This window comes from Portunus trituberculatus, chromosome 32 (assembly GCF_017591435.1).
Source record: "Portunus trituberculatus isolate SZX2019 chromosome 32, ASM1759143v1, whole genome shotgun sequence".
Classification (NCBI taxonomy): Eukaryota; Metazoa; Arthropoda; class Malacostraca; order Decapoda; family Portunidae; genus Portunus; species Portunus trituberculatus.
This window is the reverse complement of record NC_059286.1, coordinates 4,118,184-4,139,874: the sequence shown is the minus strand read 5'-3', so window position 1 is coordinate 4,139,874 and position 21,691 is coordinate 4,118,184. Positions and strand designations below refer to the sequence as shown.

At 41.3% G+C, this 21,691-nt stretch overlaps 1 protein-coding gene across 3 annotated transcripts in view; it reads right to left on the bottom strand.

The window, feature by feature from the left end:
* Positions 1-14,569: 14,569 nt before the first annotated feature.
* Positions 14,570-21,691, bottom strand: part of LOC123511896 — a 52,835-nt gene continuing 45,713 nt past the window's right edge. For all 3 annotated transcript variants that reach the window (XR_006676976.1, XR_006676977.1, XM_045267969.1), the window contains 3 exons: positions 20,067-20,173; positions 17,780-17,925; positions 14,570-16,382 (listed from right to left, as the gene is read on the bottom strand). Coding sequence is in view for 1 of the 3 variants with exons in the window: in XM_045267969.1 (XP_045123904.1) it covers positions 20,096-20,173 (78 nt within the window). In the remaining 2 variants the exon portion in view is untranslated. The remainder of the gene's footprint in view (positions 16,383-17,779; positions 17,926-20,066; positions 20,174-21,691) is intronic.

Sequence of the window (21,691 nt, the reverse complement as noted above, 5' to 3'; positions counted from 1 at the left end):
CAGCCCTTTTACAACTTTTCAGGTATTTCTTGCTTGTATTGGAGTATGTTAAGTGGTCCTGCATGGCCTAGAAAATGCATTAATATCTTACCCTCTATTCTGTCTCTCAAACTATGGTATTATAAAACGCTTTGCTCTCACCACGACTATTTTCAAAGGCTCACAGATACTTTGCAGTGTTCTCAAGTGTTTCTAGTGTTGTTGATGTAGAAATCTTGTTAATCTGTCACTAAAACCGTATAAAACTTTGCCGTGTTACGTGTTTCTAGTGTTGTTGATGTAGAAATCTTGTTAATGTCACTAAAACCTGTAAGAGCTTGGCCGTGTTCTCTAATGTTTCTAGTGTTGTTGATGTAGAAATCTTGTTAATCTGTCACTAAAACTAAAAAGCAGAGTATTTTTCTAGACCCTTTTGAAAGTACTGGAGGTAAGGAGAAAGATTTTAAGAAATATGTCTTGGATCTTTATACTTCCTTAAATGTTACAGCAGAGGCAGCAAAGGCACTGAATGTTTAGTGATAGAGGCAGAAAGAAATCATGAAAGTGACACAAAATACGCTATGAATAAGGAAGACGTTGAAATATAGTAGAGAGTAAAGCCCGTATTTAGAACTCCAATTGTTCTCTTACCTCGACAATTTTCCAAGGCCACAGAGACAACTAACCGAATTGTGATAGAAATTTTGCCTAAACTAGAAATCTTGCCGATATATCATCAGAACCGTAAAAATACTCATAAAAACACGAGTATCTTCAACTACAGCCTTAAAAGCAGTAATAGGGAGAGAGCAAAGCGTTTCAGAATACGTGCCTTAGACGCAAAAGAATGAACAGGAACAGGACAAACAGGAGAAAAGAAGCAAAATAAGAAACAAGCCATGACAGAAAATCCAGAGAAAGACAATAGGAAGACAAGAGGAAAAGAAAGCCAATGAATAACCTAAGAAAGAATATGAATGAAAGAAAAGAAACAAGAGATACAAGACAGGTAAAAAAGGAATAAAGTAAGCGAAAGGAAAACAAGGACAGAGAAGGAGTGACAGAAGAGACAAGGATTAATACAAATAAGGAAAGAATGGGAAGGAAAGACGAGTAGACAGAGATAAGGAAAACAAGAGAAAAACAAACATGGAGAGGAATAGGATCGAATAGGAAGACAGGAGATAGAAAGACAGAAACAAGTCAGAGTAAAAGAAATAAGAGAATAGGATAAGAGGAGAAAAGAGAATAGGATAAGAGGAGAAAGACAGTGTAAAAGAAATAAGAGAATAGGATAAGACGTGTGTTTGAGTGAAAGAGTGAGTGTCTTGAGTATGTATGCCTGCGCCTGTGTCTGTGTCTGTGTGTGAGGGAGGAAGGCAGACGGCGGCAGTGGAGGGGGATGGTGGAGACGTCGGTGGAGGGAACGGAGACACAGGTGGTGGTCGTCACCGTAAGAGGGTCGTGAGCACCACCACGGAGGGCCTAATGATCGTGGCTGCCGGTCAAATTAAATTCCCGATGGCCATTTACTTGCACACTTATAGCACCTTCAGTCACTCTGAATTACACGCGAGGGAGACACGCTTGTAATGTTACTGTCTTGCAGGACAGGACATGAGGAGGAGAAGGAGGAGGAGGAGAAAGAGAAGTAGAGAAATAGAAGGTAGTAAGGATGGAGTATATCAAGGGAATATGTCTGTTTGTTTATTAACTGGAGTGTCAGTCTGTCTGTCTGTGCGTGTGCGGCGGAGCGAGAGACGGAGCATCGCTAATTGGCGACAAGTTGCTGCATGCTGCCTATGTTAGTGATGCCGCTGCTGCTCAGTAATGGTAGCGGTAAATAGCAGGTGTTGGCTTGCAGGTGCAGGTCGCTATGTACTCCCTCGCCTCGCTACTGTTGCTTCTGCTGCTGTCCTGTTAATTGTTTTGTGTCCTCATTTATTTGTCACTTGATCTCGGTGGTAGTGCAGATAGTTCGCCAGTATCTAAAACCATTTCTCTACTATTAACAACCATTTTCGACACTAGAAATAATTTATAGGTATCGTAATTCTTTTTTCATAAGCTTCTGCAAGAAAGGGATTACAAGGATTGGTTTTGCAGTTTCTAGCCAGTGTGATGTGTGTAGGTGGCTATTGAACAAGGAAAGATGTCTCACGGTGGTTAGTGATTATGAAAAGATGTCGAATTGCAGTGAAATCGTATTAATGTTGACGATTTGTAAAGATCAGTAAGAGAAAATAAGGCGCATATCGATAGTTTAATAAGACGCATATCGATAGTTTAAGGAGATGAAGTTCAAATAATTCAAAAATTATTTTTTCTTAATTTTTCTGCCACCATGTCACTAAACCGCGGAAAAATAGCATTACTACCACTACTGTTACTGCTACTACTACTGCTGCTGCTGCTGCTACTACTACTACTACTACTACTACTACTACTACTACTACTACTACTACTACTACTACTACTGCTGCTGCTGCTGCTGCTACTGCTACTACTACTACTACTACTACTATGACTACTACTATGACTACTGATACTACTACTCCTATTTATACTATTACTACTACTGCTACTGCTACTGCTACTCCTACTGCTACTATTACTCCTACTGCTACTACTACTCCTACTCCTACTCCTATTGCTACTACTACTACTCTTACTATACTACTACTGCTACTCCTACTGCTACTGCTACTCCTACTGCTACTGCTACTACTCCTACTGCTACTACTACTCATACTGCTATTACTACTACTACTACTACTCTTACTACTACTACTGCTACTGCTACTACTACTGCTACTACTACTACTACTACTACTACTGTTGCTGCTGCTGTCACCTAGTACTATTTTTTTATTGCGAATTAATACATAAACCGCAATAAGGTTCTTGGGACGCTGCATACATATAAAAAAAAAAAAAAAGTTCTATCAGCGTGGGAAGAGGAGTACTGAATTAATGTTCTTGACACACTAGTCACTTTAAACACTTTGGCTGAAATAAGTCGTACACGCTGATCTTGTTATTCTGAGCCACTTAGCACTCTGAGAAACAATGAACTGTGTGTCAGGTGGCTCGAATTTGCAAGTCTTGGGTTCTCAAGTGTTCCGAAACAGTAACTCAACCATTTCATTATACAAACGAGTGACACTTTGAAGTTTGTGTCGATGTAGGATGCTAATTAGTGTGTTTATTTCTGTTATCTTCACTGTTATTATCACCCTTATTATTATCATCTTTACTATTATTATCACCATTATCATTATTATCTTTACTCTTATTATCACCGTTATCATTATTATCATGACGTTGTTGCGGACACCTGGTGATCTTAATTAATTTACAAACTGCCGCAAGTAAGTTTCGACTGGCAAGACATTCTAAGATAGCCTTGAATTCATCGCTACCAGATTTCATAGATCATTTACTCGCGTTTTCTGATGCCAAGACTGCTACTGCTACTACTACTACTACTACTACTACTACTACTACTACTACTACTACTACTACTACCACTTACTATTCTTCCTACTCTTCCTCCCTCCTCCTCCTCCTCCTACCACTGTTACTACTACCAGTGCTACTACTACCACTGTTACTACAACGACTACTACTACGACGACTACTACGACGACGACTACTACGACTACTACGACGACGACTACTACGACGACGACTACTACGACGACTACTACTACGACTACTACTATGACGACGACTACGACGACTACTACGACGACGACGACTACGACGACTACTACTACTACAACTACTACTACTACAAATACGACTATTACTGCTACAACTATTATTACTGCTACTACTACTACTACTACTACTACTACGACTACCGACTACCGACTACTACTACTACTACGACTACCTACTATTACTACTACTACTATTACTATTACTACTACTACTACTACTACTACTACTACTACTACTACTACTACTACTACTACTACTACTACTACTACTGCTTTAAGACTGACGTTCCCGCCTCGCCGCTCTCCAAGTTGATTCAAAATTTTAGACTGGACGAGCAGCAGCTGATCCATGTGCACTATTGATAGGACAAATCAATGTCATATCCTCCCCCCCTCCTCTTTCTCTCTCTCTCTCTCTCTCTCTCTCTCTCTCTCTCTCTCTCTCTCTCTCTCTCTCTCTCTCTCTCTCTCTCTCTCTCTCTCTCTCTCTTCCTTTCCTTCTCTTCTCTTCTCTCTTTCTATCTTTTCTCTTCTCTCTTCTCTCTTCTCTTCTCTTTCTCTTTTCTCTTTTCAGTCTTTTCTCTTTCTCTTCTCTTTCTCCTCTTTTCTCTTTCTCTCTTCTCTTTCTCCTCTTTTCTCTTTTCTCTCTTCTCTTTTTCTCTTCTTTTCTCCTCTCTTCTCTTTCCTCCTCTTTTCTCTTTCTCTTCTTTTCTCTCTTTTCTCTTCCTTTCTCTCTTTTCTCTTCTTTTCTCTCTTTTCTCTTCCTTTCTCTCTTTTCTCTTCTTTTCTCTCTTTTCTCTTCCTTTCTCTCTTTTCTCTTCTTTTTCTCTCTTTTCTCTTCTTTTCTCTCTTCTCTTCTTTCTTTCTCTTTTCTCTTTTCTCTTCTCTTTCTTTCTCTTTCTCTTTTCTCTCTTCTATTTTCTCCTCTTTTCTCTCTTTCTCTCTTCTCTTCTCTTTCTTTCTCTTATCTTTTCTCTCCTTTTTTTCTTCTTTTCTCTTTTCTCTTCTTTTCTCTCTCTCTCTCTCTCTCTGTCTCTCTCTCTCTCTCTCTCTCTCTCTCTCTGCGTCACCTATATAGAGCACCGATTCCATTCATCTCCAGTCATTCGTTTTCCCTTTTTCACTTCTTTTTCTGGGGTCACGTTGGTTTGGTTTCCGTGGCGCTGCAGGGATGTGGATGAGTGCGTGGTGGTAAAAGGATATTTGCAAGCGGTTGAGGATTAGTGTTGTGGAGGATTTAGGTGAAGGAGTTTTCTTTGGTAGAGTTTCAAAAGTATTCGTGAGTGGATCCAAACAAATAAGTGAACCATTTCGACTTTTAAGTAAGAAGAAACTGTTTGGATTTTTTTTTTTTTTTTTTAAGTAAAGGACGTGAGATGATAAGTAGAGAGGAGATTGAATGGAAGAAAGGTAGAGACAGATAGCTAGAAGAGATGAATAAAAGAAAGAACAAATAGGAGAGAGTAAAGGATAAAGTGAGAAAATGTAGATACGTATAGAAAAAGAAAAAAAAAACTAGAGAGTAAGGGAAGGTATTAATAGAAGAAACTGGAGATAAAACGTGTAGGTAGACAATATATAACAGATACCATAGGCAGACAGATTGGTAAATAGACTCATTGTAAATTTGACACCGATCACACACGCACACGCACACACACACACGGAAATATTATGCCATCCCGCGTGACGTAATAAAGAAGCAGGAATGTTGGACGGACGCGCAAGTTTGTCCCCAAAAAATTTTGGGGACAGACAGGGGGCGGCAGCTGGGTCACGATTTCCTCTTCCTCTCCTCCTGCTTTTCTCTTCTTTCTTGATGTTTTCCTTCTGCTTTTCTTTTACTTTTCTCCTATTCTCTTAGTTTCCTCCTGTTTTCTTCGTGTTTCTTACTTTACTCCTGTTTTCTTACTTTTCTCCTGTTTGTTTCTGCTTTCCTCCTGTTTTCTCTTACTTTTCTCCTGTTTGTTTTCCTCCTGTTTTCTCTTACTTTTCTCCTGTTTTTTCTCTTGCTTTCCTCCTGCCTTTTCTCCTGTTTTTTCTTATTTTTTTCTCTTTTCTCGTTTCTTCCTGTTTTTTCTTACTTTTCTCCCGGTTTCCTCTTGCCTTCCTCCTGTTTTCTCATCCCGTTTTTTTCCTCTTGCTTTCCTTCTGTTCTCTTACTTTTCTCCTGCTTTCTTGTTGCTTTCCTCCTTTCTTCTTGCTTTCCTCCTGTATTTCTCGTCCTTTGCTCCTGTTTTTCTCCTCCTTTTCCTCCTGTTTTTCTCCTGCTTTCCTCTTGCTTTCCTCCTGCGTTCCCCTTCCTTTTATCTTCCCTTTTCACTTGTTTTCCTCCCCCCCCCTGCTTTCCTCTTGCTTTCAGTTGTTTCTCATTTTTGCGGCTTTTGAAGTGTTTGATTCGAAGGAATGATTTGTTCGCGCCAGACTAAATTTCCTTTGTTAAATGAGATTGACAGATGAAAGGCACGGCAGATTGGATGAGATTATTATTTTTTTTATTTATTATTATTATTTTTTTTTTTTGTTTTTAGCATCTGAAAGTGATAGGTTTTGTATGTATAAGTATTTGTATGTATAAGTAATGTATTTGGATTTTGTGTTTTCAGTCTCTCTCTCTCTCTCTCTCTCTCTCGATCACGGTAATTTCCCGGCACAAATCTTGCATGTAATACTTTTCTCACATTTCTCGTAACTATCCCACGCTCCCTTACGCCTTTCACACGTTCCCTTCTTCCTCACTCTCATCCACACACTTTCTTCCCTCACATAAACACCATTTAACAGTCTCAGATCCCCCATTCCCGCCTCATGACTAACCATTACTCTGAATCCTTTGTGTCGGAGCTTCGTGTGTTGCGGACTCGAATCAAGGTTACTTTAATCCTCAGTTTTGTGATACGATGAAATATTCGTGTCTTTTTGCCGAGTGTTTTTTTGAAGGAGAATGAGTGAGTGTGTTTGTGTGTCTCCTTTGTCTAGTTTTGTTGGTGCTTCTCCTTCGCTTTCTCTTTCCTCCCTTCTTTCTTTTGCCTTTACGCTTCTTTCAACTTGTCCTCATCATTTTCCTCCTCCTCCTTGTCCTTGTCGTTGTCCTCTCCTCGTTCTCTTTGCTTCGAAACGCGTGTCTATTTGCACACATCCGCGGTAAGAGCTCGTTTTCTTTGTGCTGTTGACTGTTCCCTCAACCCAGAAGGTATTTTAAGGCATGTTTGAAGTCCCTGTAAGAGAAGCGGTCCCTCGGTGGCCTGGCGGGAGCGGGGACATTGAGACGCTCTGATCTTAGGACCCGCAGTTTGAGACTTTCTTGGTTCTCATAAAAGTAATAATTCGTCCGTATTTTCTAACCCTTTGAATTTAAGTTTTTTTTTTCCCCCCTTTTACAGGTCATAGATTATTTGGGTTTGGTTTCGCATAAGGCTTTTCTACTTAATGATTATTCTGCTCGTATTTTTTAAAGTTTTCGAATCTCACAAGGACAATATTCAACAAAGCCCACATCATTCTGGTTCTCATAAGTGATTTTCTTCTATTGGTGACAGAGTAATTGTCAGTCAGAATCACAAAAACCTCATTTAAAACTAACTTCACTTGAACAAGCTAGACGTATTCAATCTCTCCAGTACCAAGGCGTGTCATCAAATTCATTCTGGTTACTAACTGCCAATTTTGCACAGCTTCAGAAACATATGTTGGGATTAGAATAGTAAAAACTCTGGGTATTAATCTTTTGACCACCATAGAGCCTTCCTAATGTAAATTAAATCATATGAAGGTGAAAATGCGTCTCAGTATTGAAAGGCTTAAGATAAAGTGTAATCGCTTGAAAAGGGCGAAGCTGAACTTAAATATTTCTAAGCTACTTAAGGAGTCATAACCGAGAACGTAAAGAGATTTAGTGTATAATCGTGAACACTTGCCCTTAGCCACACCTCCCTTCACCTCTTAACCCTTTTCAGCAAACACCTCCCTTCATCTCTTAACCCTTTTCAGCAATGGGACGCATTTTTACCTTAAGTTTGTGTATGATTGGAAGATTTTTTACGTTAGAAAGTGTTTGTCTGGAGGTCAGAAGATTATAATGGCCAGAGTCTTCACTATTTTCATCCCAATATGTGTTTGTGGAGGTCAGAAGATTATAATGGCCAGAGTCTTCACTATTTTAATCCTCGTATAAGTTTCTGAAGCAGTATAGAAGCTGTATAAAATCGCTAAATAGCAACTAAAATGAATATGAAAACGCGTCATGGCACTGAAGGGTTTAAATGGCCACAGTAGAGGGTAAGGACTTGGATTACGAGCACTCAGTAAGCAAATGAATCCCTCAATCCTTGCCCTCACCTTACTCGTTTATCCTCTTTCCTTTCTTCTCTGGTTTTATTTACCCTTCCTTCATTTTATTCCTTTGGTTTTATTTCTCCTTCCTTCATTTTGTTCCTTCACTTCTCTCCATCTTTTCCTTTTTTCTCTTCCTTCATTTCATTCCTCATCCTCCCTCCATCTTTTCCTCTTTTCTTTTCTACTTACAATAAACGTCTCCAGCCTTCTTTTTTTGTTTTCCTTCTAGAGTTTTCCAGTTTTCTTTTTCCCTTTTATATTGCTCTGTACCTACCTCTTCTTTTATCTTCCTTCTTTTATTTTCTCCTTTCACCTCGCTCAAGTTTTCCTCCTTTCTTTTCTACTTAAATCAATCTCCTGCTTTCTCTCCTTCATTTTCCTTGTTTTACTGTTTTCCGCCTTTTCTCCATTTCTACCACTCCTCCAGCCCCGTCTTAATTTTCTCTCCAGTTTATTCCTTTATTTTTCCTTTCCTTCACTAATCTCCATTAAACCAAACTTCCCTCTTCTCTCTCTCCCCCCCCATCTACTTCATCCCTTCATTCCATCTTCTGTTTCACCCTATTCTCTTTCTTCTTTCATTCTCTTTTTATGTCTCTTGATCTCTCCTCTCTCTTCCCCTCCATCTCACTCGCGTATCCTTTTTCTCTAACACTCTCCATCCCACACACTTTCATTCCTCCTTTCTTCAGTTACCCCCTATTCTCATATTTTGGTTTCGTTTTCTATAGTCAGCAACGTTGGAGTATCGAGGCAGTATGTAGGTCAGGCAGCCTCGACGGGTGGGTATTGCAAGAGAGCGGTGAGGGGGCTATTACATACACAGGAGGACATGCAAGTACACTGGAAGATGATTGAGATGGAGAGCGTGAAAGAGAAACGTTGCAAGGGAAGGGAGGGAAGAAAGAAAGACATGCAGGGGATTTGAGTTGAGAATCTGCAGAAATTGGATTTCGATAGACGGGTGACACCTCTCAAATGCCTTTACCACCCCCGCTTGTGTGTGTGTGTGTGTGTGTGTGTGTGTGTGTGTGTGTGTGTGTTAGAAGTCTTACTAATAGGGATATCATAGAAGTCAAATCAACAGACGGATTCATAGATAGGGTTGCAGATTCCTACATAGACAGGCAGACAAACAGATTGCTAAACAGATAGGCAAACACACACAAATTGCTAAATAGACAGACACAAACAGATTGCTAAACAGCCAGACAGACAATTTGCCTAACAGAGACAGATGGTTAGTTAAACAAAGATTAATCTGTACACTATAGGAAGAAGTCCGAATTAAAGAATACATACTTTGATGCAATATGATGGAAAATAATGATATACTTAAATCAACGGATAGAAAAATCTGTTAATTTGTTACGAGTGACAGTTTTGCCTTTCCACGTGTCAAGATACTGAGATGAATAACTTTGGTTTTTTTTCTTTATTAAAATGACATTTTATGACACATTTGCTTCATACCAAAATTCTTATACATCGCTTGGAAAAGTTATTGTCTGACTGATGGCGAAAAATATTTTGGTGAGCATTCTGTCATTTTATTTGTTTTCTTCAATCCAGAAGCCTCGTTCCGGTGTCCCGTGATATAGTGTGGCTGTGACTGTTTAGATGCGTCTTCTGCGCATGCGCGATCCGGGAGTAGACGAAGCCGCGTCTTGCTGTGACAAAGTGTGGCATGGAAGCATCCAACAGGATTATGGAGAAGGTATGACATACATTTCAAGGCCCATGTTTAGTGTGTCATTGAAAAATTAGCTATATTAACACTGTTTTCAGTCGCAGCATATTTTAGGCCACCCATATCAAACAAATAGTGATATTTCTGCTCTTTGGTTCTTTTTCTACCATAGTGAGGCACTATAGTCCTGCTCGTCTAAGAATGTGGATTGGGTGCGGCCCCCATGGGAAATAGCGGGAGGACAGCGTGCCATACCTTTAATCCCTCGTTGGCTACCCCCCCTCTCTCCCTCTCTTACCCCTCCCTCTTCCTCCCCCTCTCTTTCTTCCTGGTCAAGGACACCGCAGCTGACCTCCCATCACCTGTATGGATGGCGGGCGTGATTGGTGTTGCTGCCGTGAAGATTTGAATGTAGTTTTTTTCTTACTTATGTCAGCTTATTTTAAAGTACTTTCCTTCACGATATAATCTAATTATAACTATGGAACTATTTACCCATCCCAAACCGCAAGGAAACCTCTCAATAATAAGTTTACTGCTCTCTCATACGTTGTAATACTAAGGCTAAATGCGTATGTATATTTGCTGACCATATTTGCTAAAGTTTTACTACTATTAGAACTCTGCTGCATCACTGGCTATGAGACATGCTTCACCACTGTACAGCGGGAATTCCCCAACAAGCCGCACCCAAACCACATTGTTGGAGGAGCAGAACTATAGTCTTTCCACCGATACATGCTGAAAGCCAATGGCTACTGTAATAAAAAAAAAATCGAATTGTTTAAATTCACACAATATCACTTGTCACATTCTGTCATAGCTATAGGCATGACATAAATATATATAGTGTCGTCATTCGCTCCCGGGCCGCGCATGCGCAGAAGACGCAACTAAACACTGTCACGGGCCACACTTTGGCATGACACCGGCTCCACACACCCGTGCTCTGATCGATGGGATGGGTTTATATTGTTGGATTTCAATGTCTATGCTATCTCTCGCCTCTGAATTGCTGCTAATCTATAAATTTCTTAATATACACGTTTTTCATTTAACTTTAATTTTCTCTCGTAAGAAGTTTAAACTTTGATAAAATAAGACCTTATAGCGACCCTATTTATTATGAAGTTGCATTTTTTGCATAATTTTTTCCATTAATTTTACGTTACACAAATTTAACCCATACACACAGCATTGCATTGCGTTAACCAGTAAAGTTTGCTTTCTTTCACACTTCATTTTTAGAGGAAACTACAATATTTTTCTTCCAGAGACTTTGTTCTGGCCTCTTCGGGGACCCGCACTTCAACGGGCCTTTTTTTCTCATGTTAATGCGGGCCTTTTTTTTTTCTCATGTTAATTTTATTGACCTTTGGTCAGTGCTTCACTAGAAGAAAATTCCCTGAATGCTACTATAGTTTAGTGGTTTTTAAAGTTTAAGATAGTATACCTTAATCGTAATATTACCACAACACATTTACTTTATTTCAATAGGTATTATTTTTCCTCATCCCTGGCTTGAACGTTAGAATGTATTCACTGCATATTTACAGCTACGACACACATTAATTTAATGTACACTACTTCATTCATTTTCATTTTTCTCTCAATCTTACAAAAACACAGTTTGCAGTTCATCCTTTCCTTCTCTTTCCACAGTACCACTTAGTATATATTTTTCAGGGGATCTTGCTGACTGAAGATCTTTCTCCTGAAAAATCTCCCATGAGCTTCGCAACTACTTACAACGCCAGTGCTGCCTCAGGTGTGAAGTGGAAACGACGAGTGTTCAGATGAGCTTCAGGAAGTCTCTTCAAGCCGTCCACTATGTTCGAGACCTCTGTCTGCCACGGCTAGCACCACTTCGGCTACTAACCAACGGGGGCCTGGGGGCTGGCATTCCAGTCCTAAGAATGTTCTATATATGTCATACGGTCCCTTATTGATTATGCCGCCCCTGTTTTAATACAGTTTAGTGCCAGCCAACTCCGTCCCCTGGAGCTTGTACAGAATGAAGCCATGCGGATAATCTTGGGATGCCCCAGGACTGCACAGATTGAAGTCCTCAGAGCTGAACTGCACCTGCCGAGTATTATGTGTAGGGTACAGGAAATTACTTGTCGCACAATTAATTGGATGCTATGCACGGGCTCTGACTCTCTAAAGGGATCACTGACCCCCTGTATCATGATCCTCGCACTCCTACAACACCATACCTCAGGAAGATCTTGGGAGTACTGACAAGTGTAGGTGTAGCCGAGGCTTGTATTAACGTTGTTATGTCACCGCTGCAACCCGCCTGGAACCCTCACCGTGTCAGTGTTGATATTCACTCTCTGCATCAGCCCAAGAGGGACTGGCTCCCTCATGTGCTGCAAGACATGTTCATGACTAAATTGTCCAAGTACCCACACGTTCAGGCTATTCATGTTTATTGTGATGGGTCAGTCAATGGCAGCAGGTCTGGATGTGGGCTGTTCATCCGTGACTACATCTCTGCCAGTCTCTACACTGACACTGAGGTTTCCAGGCGGCTCCCTGCACCCATGTCTTCCACTAGAGCAGAACTGTATGCTGTACTGGAGGCGCTCCACATTGTGGCGCCTCTCCATAAGAATGTATATTTCTTTATTGACAGTCAGGCTGCATTGTATGCCCTTCAATCCACCTCCCCCATGGACTGTGATCTAGTTAATAAGTGTCTTGATCTCATCCACGCCCTAGAAGGTGCTGGTGCCACGGTCCATTTCATCTGGATACCCTCTCATGTGGGTATCCCGCTAAATGAAAAAGCAGACCACCTTGCTCAGTGTGCCCTACAAGATGACACAGTGGACCCTGGCACTGAGTACACTCTGGGTTATGTTAAGAGTAGCATTAAGGACTTTGTACAAAGTAGCATTAGTGATCAGTTGGAGCTTTGTTGCCATAGGGGCAGTAGCACTAGTCTTCACTATGCACGTGTCTCCCAGAGCTGTGCTTACACCTACGGGAGACACACTGCATCACATGACAGGGTGGCAATGAGGCTCAGATTAGGCTACAAATACTTTTGAGAAGTCAGTGCTTCTCCTGGTGTGTGCTGTGCCTGCTGCACCAAGGGGAACGGACACACACTGCGTCACTATACCATATGTCCTCTCATTGCTAAATTTAGGCCACAAGGTCAGCATGATTGTACAGCCTCATTGACCATCTCCTAGACTCTGCCACCCTCAGGGAATATCCTCAGTTTGCTCCCAGACTGTAGGATGTCTTAGGCAATAAGGTGTGCAATATGTGTATTTATTTTGAAATACTGTACTTGTATACTGTCCAGAGTTATTTTTGTGATACTTTAACCTTAAGTCTTTGTCCAGGGGGTGGGTGGCAAGGCCCATCCTCCTCCTTTGTTGTAATTATTTATTAATTCAACAATAAATATCAATCAATCACAATGAGCAGCAGCCGCGACCAAATGATACTACATCTCCCATACTTGAAAGATCAGATGATGCCTTTTGAGAACTTAATTAAGGTTACCACCTTTAAGTTAGTGTTTTCCTACCTGTTATATATACCTTTATAGTCATATTAGTTAGTGTTACCTACCTTAATAGTCATTATAAGTAGTATAAAGTTGTGATAAGTACAGTATATATTAGAGAAGCTGTGTAATGATATATATAATTTATGGTTTTACACCATCCATAGCCCAGATTACTTTCAGCTATTCTGAAGAGCCAAATTTAAGTAATAAGGAGAGCTTGTAATTTTCCTCTCCTAATCAATCTTTTAAAGCTCTCTGCCTTTTTGCAAGATTTTGTTCACTGAAATCAACACTTAACCAGGCCTTCCTGTCCTTAATAAGGTATTATCAACATATTTAGCACCTGGTTGCAGTTTATTAAATACAATTAATTTCCACTTCTGTTTTTCAGAAGATACCAAGCAAGACGAAAAACTACAGCAATAAGAAACACGAAAACATTGAGAGCAACTTTTGCAGCATGCAAGAGTTTGTTGGGGTTGCAGGAGACATCAGACACACAGGGCTGGTTAGAGAAGCCCAGAGTGAAATCGTCTAGACGTGAAGAAATCTGGCCATAAACTAGCGCCTTCTAAACTGTGTTTGCCTGTGAGGCAGGCAGGAATAACATTGTACAGAATATGGAACTCCCACACACCCCTCCCAATTACAGGCATGTAATGACAAAAGAAAAAAAGAATAACAAAATTATACTGTTGGGGGGGAATCCATGTAGTAGTCGTTGAAGTGCTTTGGGTCGCACCTCGAGCGTGTTGGCCTCGGTGACGTGGTTCGGGCCTATGGTGACTAGTCAGGTGGCTCCTGTACCATTGACTCTGCAACGGGTCCCAGCGTCCATTTATGGGCTTTTAAATACGTACTCGTTGGCCTGGCGTTATGGGTGTGATGGTGTGTATGCCCACTGATCATGTCAGAGTTTGAGGGCACGTTTTTCTAGAATAACTTTGTAAGGAACACGCATATCATTATGAAATTTTGCCAGTGTACTTGACACCACCCTCCCCTAATATCCCAATGTGTCAAGAATCATCAACAGTATATAATAATGGCACTTCTCCCTATAAAAACGGGAGAGTCACTAGTCTTATCCTTCACGAAGAAACGGACAAGTGGTGAGAAACGGTGACGTAGTACTATCTGTGACGTAGTAACAAGATACACCCACATAGTCCCTCCCTCTCTTCCATCCCCCTCCCCATCTATGTATTTCTCTCTCTCTCTCTCTCTCTCTCTCTCTCTCTCTCTCTCTCTCTCTCTCTCTCTCTCTCTCTCCCCCCCCTACGTCACCATTTCTCACCACTTGTCCGTTTCTTCGTGAGGGACCCCCTACGTCACCATTTCTCACCACTTGTCCATTTCTTCGTGAGGAATAAGTGATTTTCTCCTGTTTTTATAGGGATTAGTGCCATTATTATATACTGTTTACAATTCATGACGACACATTGAGATATTAGGGGAGGGTGTCAAATACACTGTGGCAAAATTTCATAATGATATGCATGTTCCTTACAAAGTTATTCTAGAAAAACATGCCCTCAAACTCTCTGAAACGCCTAGTAATATATATTTGGAACACTAATTGGACCATTATTGGTGTTCCAGTGTGCTTGCTGCCAGGGGTACCACTCCAGCAAAGGGTAGCAGAGAAAGTGATGTTCCAGTGAACTGCTAAAAGTACCACACAGTACAATTCAATTGAGTGTTTCTCCCAAGCATTGGTTGTTATGGCAGGTTTAGTACCGAGCAAATGGTTGACAAGGCAGCAGACCCCAAGGCTCCAGCCACTGGGGGTGTCAAGAACTCCCACAGTTATAGGCCAGAACACTGACTTTCAATGAGGTCTGCTGTTATCAGAATATCGAACTGCTTATTGAAAAACTGTCTTTCCTGCACTTGGTGCGTGAAGTTGCTCAGGATTTCAAAACTGATGTCCGCTCCCAATCCTCTGCTGTCAAGGCTCCGCTCCCAATCCTCTGCTGTCAAGGCTCTCCAGGAAGGTTCTAATGCAGGTGTGGGCAAACTACTGCAAATGGGCAGCGAGTGGCCTGCCAAAGGAATTAATGCAGCCCAACAAATGTTAACGCTAACAAACACCACCAAATATATGAGATCATTTTGTTTTCTTCCTGTAGGTGTGTGTATGTTTGGGTTTAATATACTATGGGGTTTAATATATACTATGTGGACAAATAACACTAAAATGTTTTTGCCCACTGGTGTTCTAAAGCTTATCCTGTGAGTCTCTTTCAGGATACCAACTTGTGTACAATCACTCCATGCCAAGTGTGTGACTATCATGCCAAAGGACATCCAGCTGGCTCATCACATTCATGCCAAGCATGCCAAAGAAGTCATCCACAACTGATCTTCCAACTGAACAATGCAGCAGTCCTACAACCTCCACACCCGCCTGAAGCCAAGACAGCCTGGCAAACCCCACACTGTGCCTCCTCACCATGACTCTTATGCTGCACATTTGTAGCGATGGTAGTGAAAGGAGTCATAGTAACAGATGGATGACACGCACTTCCCTCTGGAGACCAATGGCCTGGTCACTGGAAGCAAATGTCCGTCATGACCCAAAGCAAAGAAAGGCAGTACAGTTGTTATGGCAGTGCACTTTGGGTTAACACTTGAAAGGGCTTTTGTTGACAGCAGACAAGAGTCACAGATGATCACTGCACTGAAGGCTGACTGCATCCAGGATGTCACAAAGCTCACAAAATGTGGAAGTAGAAGAATGAGGAAGATGCTGGCCTACCCAGCCTCCAGGCAGACCATTCCACATCGGGGTCAAAAATTGCATACGCTGGCCATCCATTGTATGAAGCTATTAGAGTGAGTGAGGTATCAGGAAGGGCAGCACCATAGCTACAGTCAGTTGTCATTGTACTGCAAGGTGAGTTGAAGCTCTAAGAGTGTAATGCATCTCAGAGGAGAGCAAGGACCAGAAACCACCACCACCACCTCAGGGATGACGATATCCATGTCAAACCAAGCCAACAATCCTGATATCCATGTCATGAAAGAACGAAAATGACAAGTCCCCACTCAGCTGTAGAGGGATGCAAGAGGACCAAGCCAAGGCACGTCTCACAACCCAAGAGTAGTGAGGCAGCAGCTGTGAAAAATGAAGACAATTAGCAAAGAAGTATGAGGCATTGTAGATAATTCTACCATAAAGAAGACTAGAGTTGTCAACATACATGTTGAACCTCATCTCTCTCAAGAAAAGGCAACAAAGAATGATTTGTATGACCTTCTTTTGAGAAACCTTGATGTGTGGAAGCAAAATTTTTGAAGCTGAATAAGGAAAAAGAGAGATAATGGACAACTGAACAAATTAAAGACCCATAGATGGTCCTTAGGACTGGAATAGATGCCACTAGTATTGTTCATCAGTCACAATAGGTGTGAGGCGCTTCCGTGGAAATCAACAGTGAATTCACTGTCCCAAAAATTACAATCCTCAGGTTGAGGCTGGTGATCCCGGCACCAGTGCTAACCATCTTTCACTTCCTTGCTCTTCGTATTCTCCACAATAAGAAACCATACTAAATTATGTGTGGGATAAGAAGACATCATTGTTGATGATCAGTGGAGGGCAGAGTATCTTGGCTGTTTGTGGCTGCTCCCTTGTGGAGAGAGTGGGAGTGAGAGGTGGTCACTGCAGCAGCCAGGTTTAGCTGCTTCTACTTGCGATTTCAGCACTCGTGGACACTGAATTATTTACTGACTTAATTCCCCTCCTCTCTCAAAACTAAGGCTCACTACAGCTGAAGCTGATTGTGTCCCAAGACAGTTTGCTGCTGAGAAGTGACAGTGTGTTAGCTGATCCTTTGGCTCAATGACACTGTATTGATCCACCAAACATGTTACCACACATGTATGTATACACTAGTACAATGGTAAATAAAAATATCCTTGAAAAACTCTAATATACCCTCATCAATTACTAAAGTCATGTGTTGACCAAATGGAAATGGGATTTAGCAAAAGTCTATGTGAAATTGTGCAACAAAATACAGGAAGGAAAGGAGGAAAAATTAGCAGCGAGACACTACAGAATTCACAGTCTGTTCCACCAAAGTACACACCTGGCATGACTCTACAAGAATTGCCACAATGTTTTCTGTTAACAGTATCTCACTGCAACTTTTCTTTCCAAAAAGGAACACAACCACTTCCACATAACTTGGCAGCACTGAAGAAGACACTTTAAGCTTAACCATGACTGGTAACATATTTAGCTTACCAGAGCTGTTACCTAACACATCCATTATGCTCTTTCATCATCTTAAAGATCCAATTTCTGTCAAGTTTATATAGTGGCACAACATATCTAAGGATGCATATAGTGACAACATCTGTCTATACTATCAATCCAATCACTAAAAAGAAGTACACATAATGAACTAAAACACAGCTAAAGCACTCTTCTTTTATAATCATCTCTTTGATATACAAAGGATATGCACAGAGCAAAACTGACCTGTAACTGGCTCGAGCAAAACTGACCTGTAACTGGCTCCTGTCATGATGATGCAGCTAAATTTCTGCTGCTTCATGACAGGGAAGGCTGCTCTTGTCACCCTGAAGGAGCCTTGAAGGTGATCTGCTGTACCAGGTCTGTGTGGAACAAGTTGTGCTTGAAGTGTACCAGCCTACCAACGAGAGAGAAGAGAGAGCATTATACTTGTTTCTTTATATTCCTCTATGATGTTATCATATCTACATAACTTTCCTTCCCTTAATGACCTCTAAAAGCTGCTTGTTACCATTTCAAAATCCCATGTTTGTTCATTACTGATTCCAAGATGTGCTCACTCCAGTCCATGTCATAGATGCAGGGGAAGGAGGATGCCAGCATCGTGCATGAAAATGTCAATGCGGCCAAAATTGTCCAAAACTGTCTTTATCTTCAATCTCCATCCTCAACACAATCATATCAAACACAATCACAGCAAACCCTCTTGCAAAAGAACTTGGTTAGACATAGCATACCACACAACTTAAAAATGTTCATCATAGCTCCAAAAAAAGGTTGAGACAAAGAAGTAGGTGCTTTTGAGTTTTGTATAGTCATAATCAGATATCATTAACATACTGCACACCCTTCCTCTGGATTTCAATTTTTCCTATCAATCTTAAGTCCCTGATCTGATCTGTGGAGACTATCAAACGTCAGATTATGTAAGATTTATCAGATTAAATTACTTAACTCAAGGAAAAAAATGCAGGACATAATGGGTTACTCAATTTCAGACAGCTAACACACTTCATAACAAGAAACCTCTGAAAAAGACTAAAGCTGAATGGAAGACTCACCAACTAGACTATCCTCTACCATTTTGTCAGTAGCACAAGAACTCTGGCCTTGCCCATTGGCATTTCCTCCAAGATCAGTCCCAACCACCTTGGACCCCATGATATTCAAACATCAACATATAGGCTTCCAAGAACTGCAAACGCAGACATGTTACCTCTGGAACATCCTGTATAAGCAGTCCATGTGAAAACATTACAAGTAATGTAAGTTAAAATATTTGAAATTAAAACTTAGGGAAAAGGACATCTAGGGAAGCATAAAAGGATGATTTCCAGGTTTTCAGCCATCAAAAGGTGGGTGGCATACATCATCAATGAACTAGACTCCATGGGGCAGCAGACCATGGGTACCACACAACAACCAGGAACTCAGCACAACTCAATTGAGTGTTCTTCCCCAGCAATGGTTATTATGGCACGTTTAGTACTAAGCATACAGCTGGCAAAGCAGCTTGCCCTACAGCTCCTGCCACTGGAGGTGCCAGGGACTCCCACCATTAAAGGCCAGGAACCATGGCTCTTTATGAGGTCAGCCAATATCAGAACACTGAACTGCTTTTTAATATACTTATTAAAATACTGTCTTTCCAGCACTTGGTGCGTGAAGTTGCTCAAGATTTCAAGACTCGCCTCCGCTTCCAGTCCTCTCCTGTCAACACTCTCCAGGAAGGTTCTGAAGCTTAACCTGTGGGTCTCTTTCATGATATCAACTTGTGTACAATCCATGCCAAGTGTGTGACTATCATGCCAAAGGACATCCAGCTGGCTCATCACATTCGTGTCAAGCATGCCAAAGAAGTCACCCACACCTGATCTTCCAACTGAACAATGCAGCAGTCCTACAACCTCCACACCTGCCTGAAGCCAAGACAGCCTGGCAAACCCCACACTGTGCCTCCTCACCATGACTCTTATGCTGCACATTTGTAGCGATGGTAGTGAAAGGAGTCATAGTAACAGATGGATGAAACACACTTCCCTCTGGAGACCAATGGCCTGGTCACTGGAAGCAAATGTCCGTCATGACCCAAAGCAAAGAAAGGCAGTACAGTTGTTATGGCAGTGCACTTTGGGTTAACATTTGAAAGGGCTTTTGTTGACAGCAGACAAGAGTCACAGATGATCACTGCACTGAAGGCTGACTGCATCCAGGATGTCACAAAGCTCACAAAATGTGGAAGTAAAAGAATGAGGAAGATGCCGGCCCACCCAGCCTCCAGGCAGACTATCTGCATCAGGGTAAAAAATTGCATACACTGCCCACCAATTGTATAAAGCCATCAGAGTGAGTGAGGTATCAGGAAGGACAGCACCAAAGTTACAGTCCCTCACCAAAGCTAGTCTCCAGTGTCAGTTGACACTGTAGTGCACCTCAGAGGAGAGCAAAGACCAGAAACTACCACCTTCTCCTCAGGGATGACAATATCCACATCAAACCAAGCCAACAGTCCCGATATCCATGTCATGAAGAACCAACCTGACAAGTCTCGATGAGCAGTCAACCAGTCAGCTGTAGAGGGATGCAGGACAAAAAGAGGACCAAGCCAAGGCACGTCTCACAACCCAAGAGTAGTGAGGCAGCAGCTGCAAAAAATGAAGACAATTAGCAAAGAAATGTAAGGCATTGTAGATAATTCTATCATAAAGAGGAGAGAGATGAAGTTCAGCAAAATTTGTGAAGCTGAATGATTGAGAGAAGATAATGGACAACTGAACACATAAAAGACCCATAGATGATCCTTGCAACTGGAATAGATGCCACTAGTATTGTTCATCAGTCACAATAGATGTGAGGCGCTTCTGTGGAAATCAACAGTGAATTCACTGTCCAAAAAATTACAATCCTGAGGTTGAGGCTGGTGATCCCGGCACCAGTGCTAACCATCTTTCACTTCCTTGCTCTTCGTACTCTCCATAATAAGAAGCCATACTCAAATTATGTGTGGGATGAGAAGGCATCAACAATGATGATCAGTGGAGGGCAGAGTATCTTGGCTGTTTGTGGCTGCTCCCTTGTGGAGAGAGTGGGAGTGAGAGGTGGTCACTGCAGCAGCCAGGTTTACCTGCTGCTATTTGTGATTTTAGCACTCCTGGACACTGAATTATATCTACTGACTTATTTCTCCTCCTCAAAGCTTAGGCTCACTACAGCTGAAGCTGATTGTGCCCAAGACAGTTTGCTGCTTAAGAGTGACAGTTTGTTAGCTGATCATTTGGCTCAATGACACTATTGATCACCAACATGTATGTATAGACTAGTACAATGGTAACAAAAATCCTAATACACCTTTATAAATCAATAAAATGTTTATCTCACCACTACCTTAACAGTTCTCCTTTCATTAGTGTCATACAGTAAAAAAAAAAAAAAAAAAAAAAAAAAAAAAGCAAGGTCTGCTCTTTCTCTAAGTCCAAAAGTAAGTAAAACAAACAGCTATCAGGAAGCCATGATGTCATCTAGCCACCAGATATTTCTGCATTAGTCAATTCATCCATAAGGCCATTCATTCTCTTTTCACTGTACCACAAGCCACATTGTCTCTTGTTAAGCATTTCAGATCATGAAATAATTATTATGTTTTGGCTGTAATAAAGACCTGCATTAGATGAACCCTCTTGCCTGCTAAAACTCAACCCATCTACCTATTTCTAGCTGTTCCTACTCACCAAAGCTAGCCACACACAATCAACCTTGTGTAGCTCTACTATAAGAACAAGTATCAAAATTTGGTTTTCACCACATGATTTCTTAAAGTTGGCATGGTGGGAAAACACAAAAAGCTACGTTCTGGAAGTGGTGGCATGTTGGCCCGCATCACACAGGGCTTTTCAAAATGATAAAGGGTACATACTCACTAACACATTAAAGAATTGCTATATGAGTAATGCAGCATTGATGTTTCCTAATCACTATTCTCTTGTTGGCACTCCCACCCCACTACCACTACCACATCTCGGGCAGGCACTCTTGAAAAGTGAATAGAATAACACTTCAGAAAGGAATGATAGCAAACACAAGGAAACTGGTTAAAGGTTAAAAAGATAAGCAGAGGAAGAAAGGGCTAATGCTGTATCACTTACCCAGCAGCATTGATATTTCCA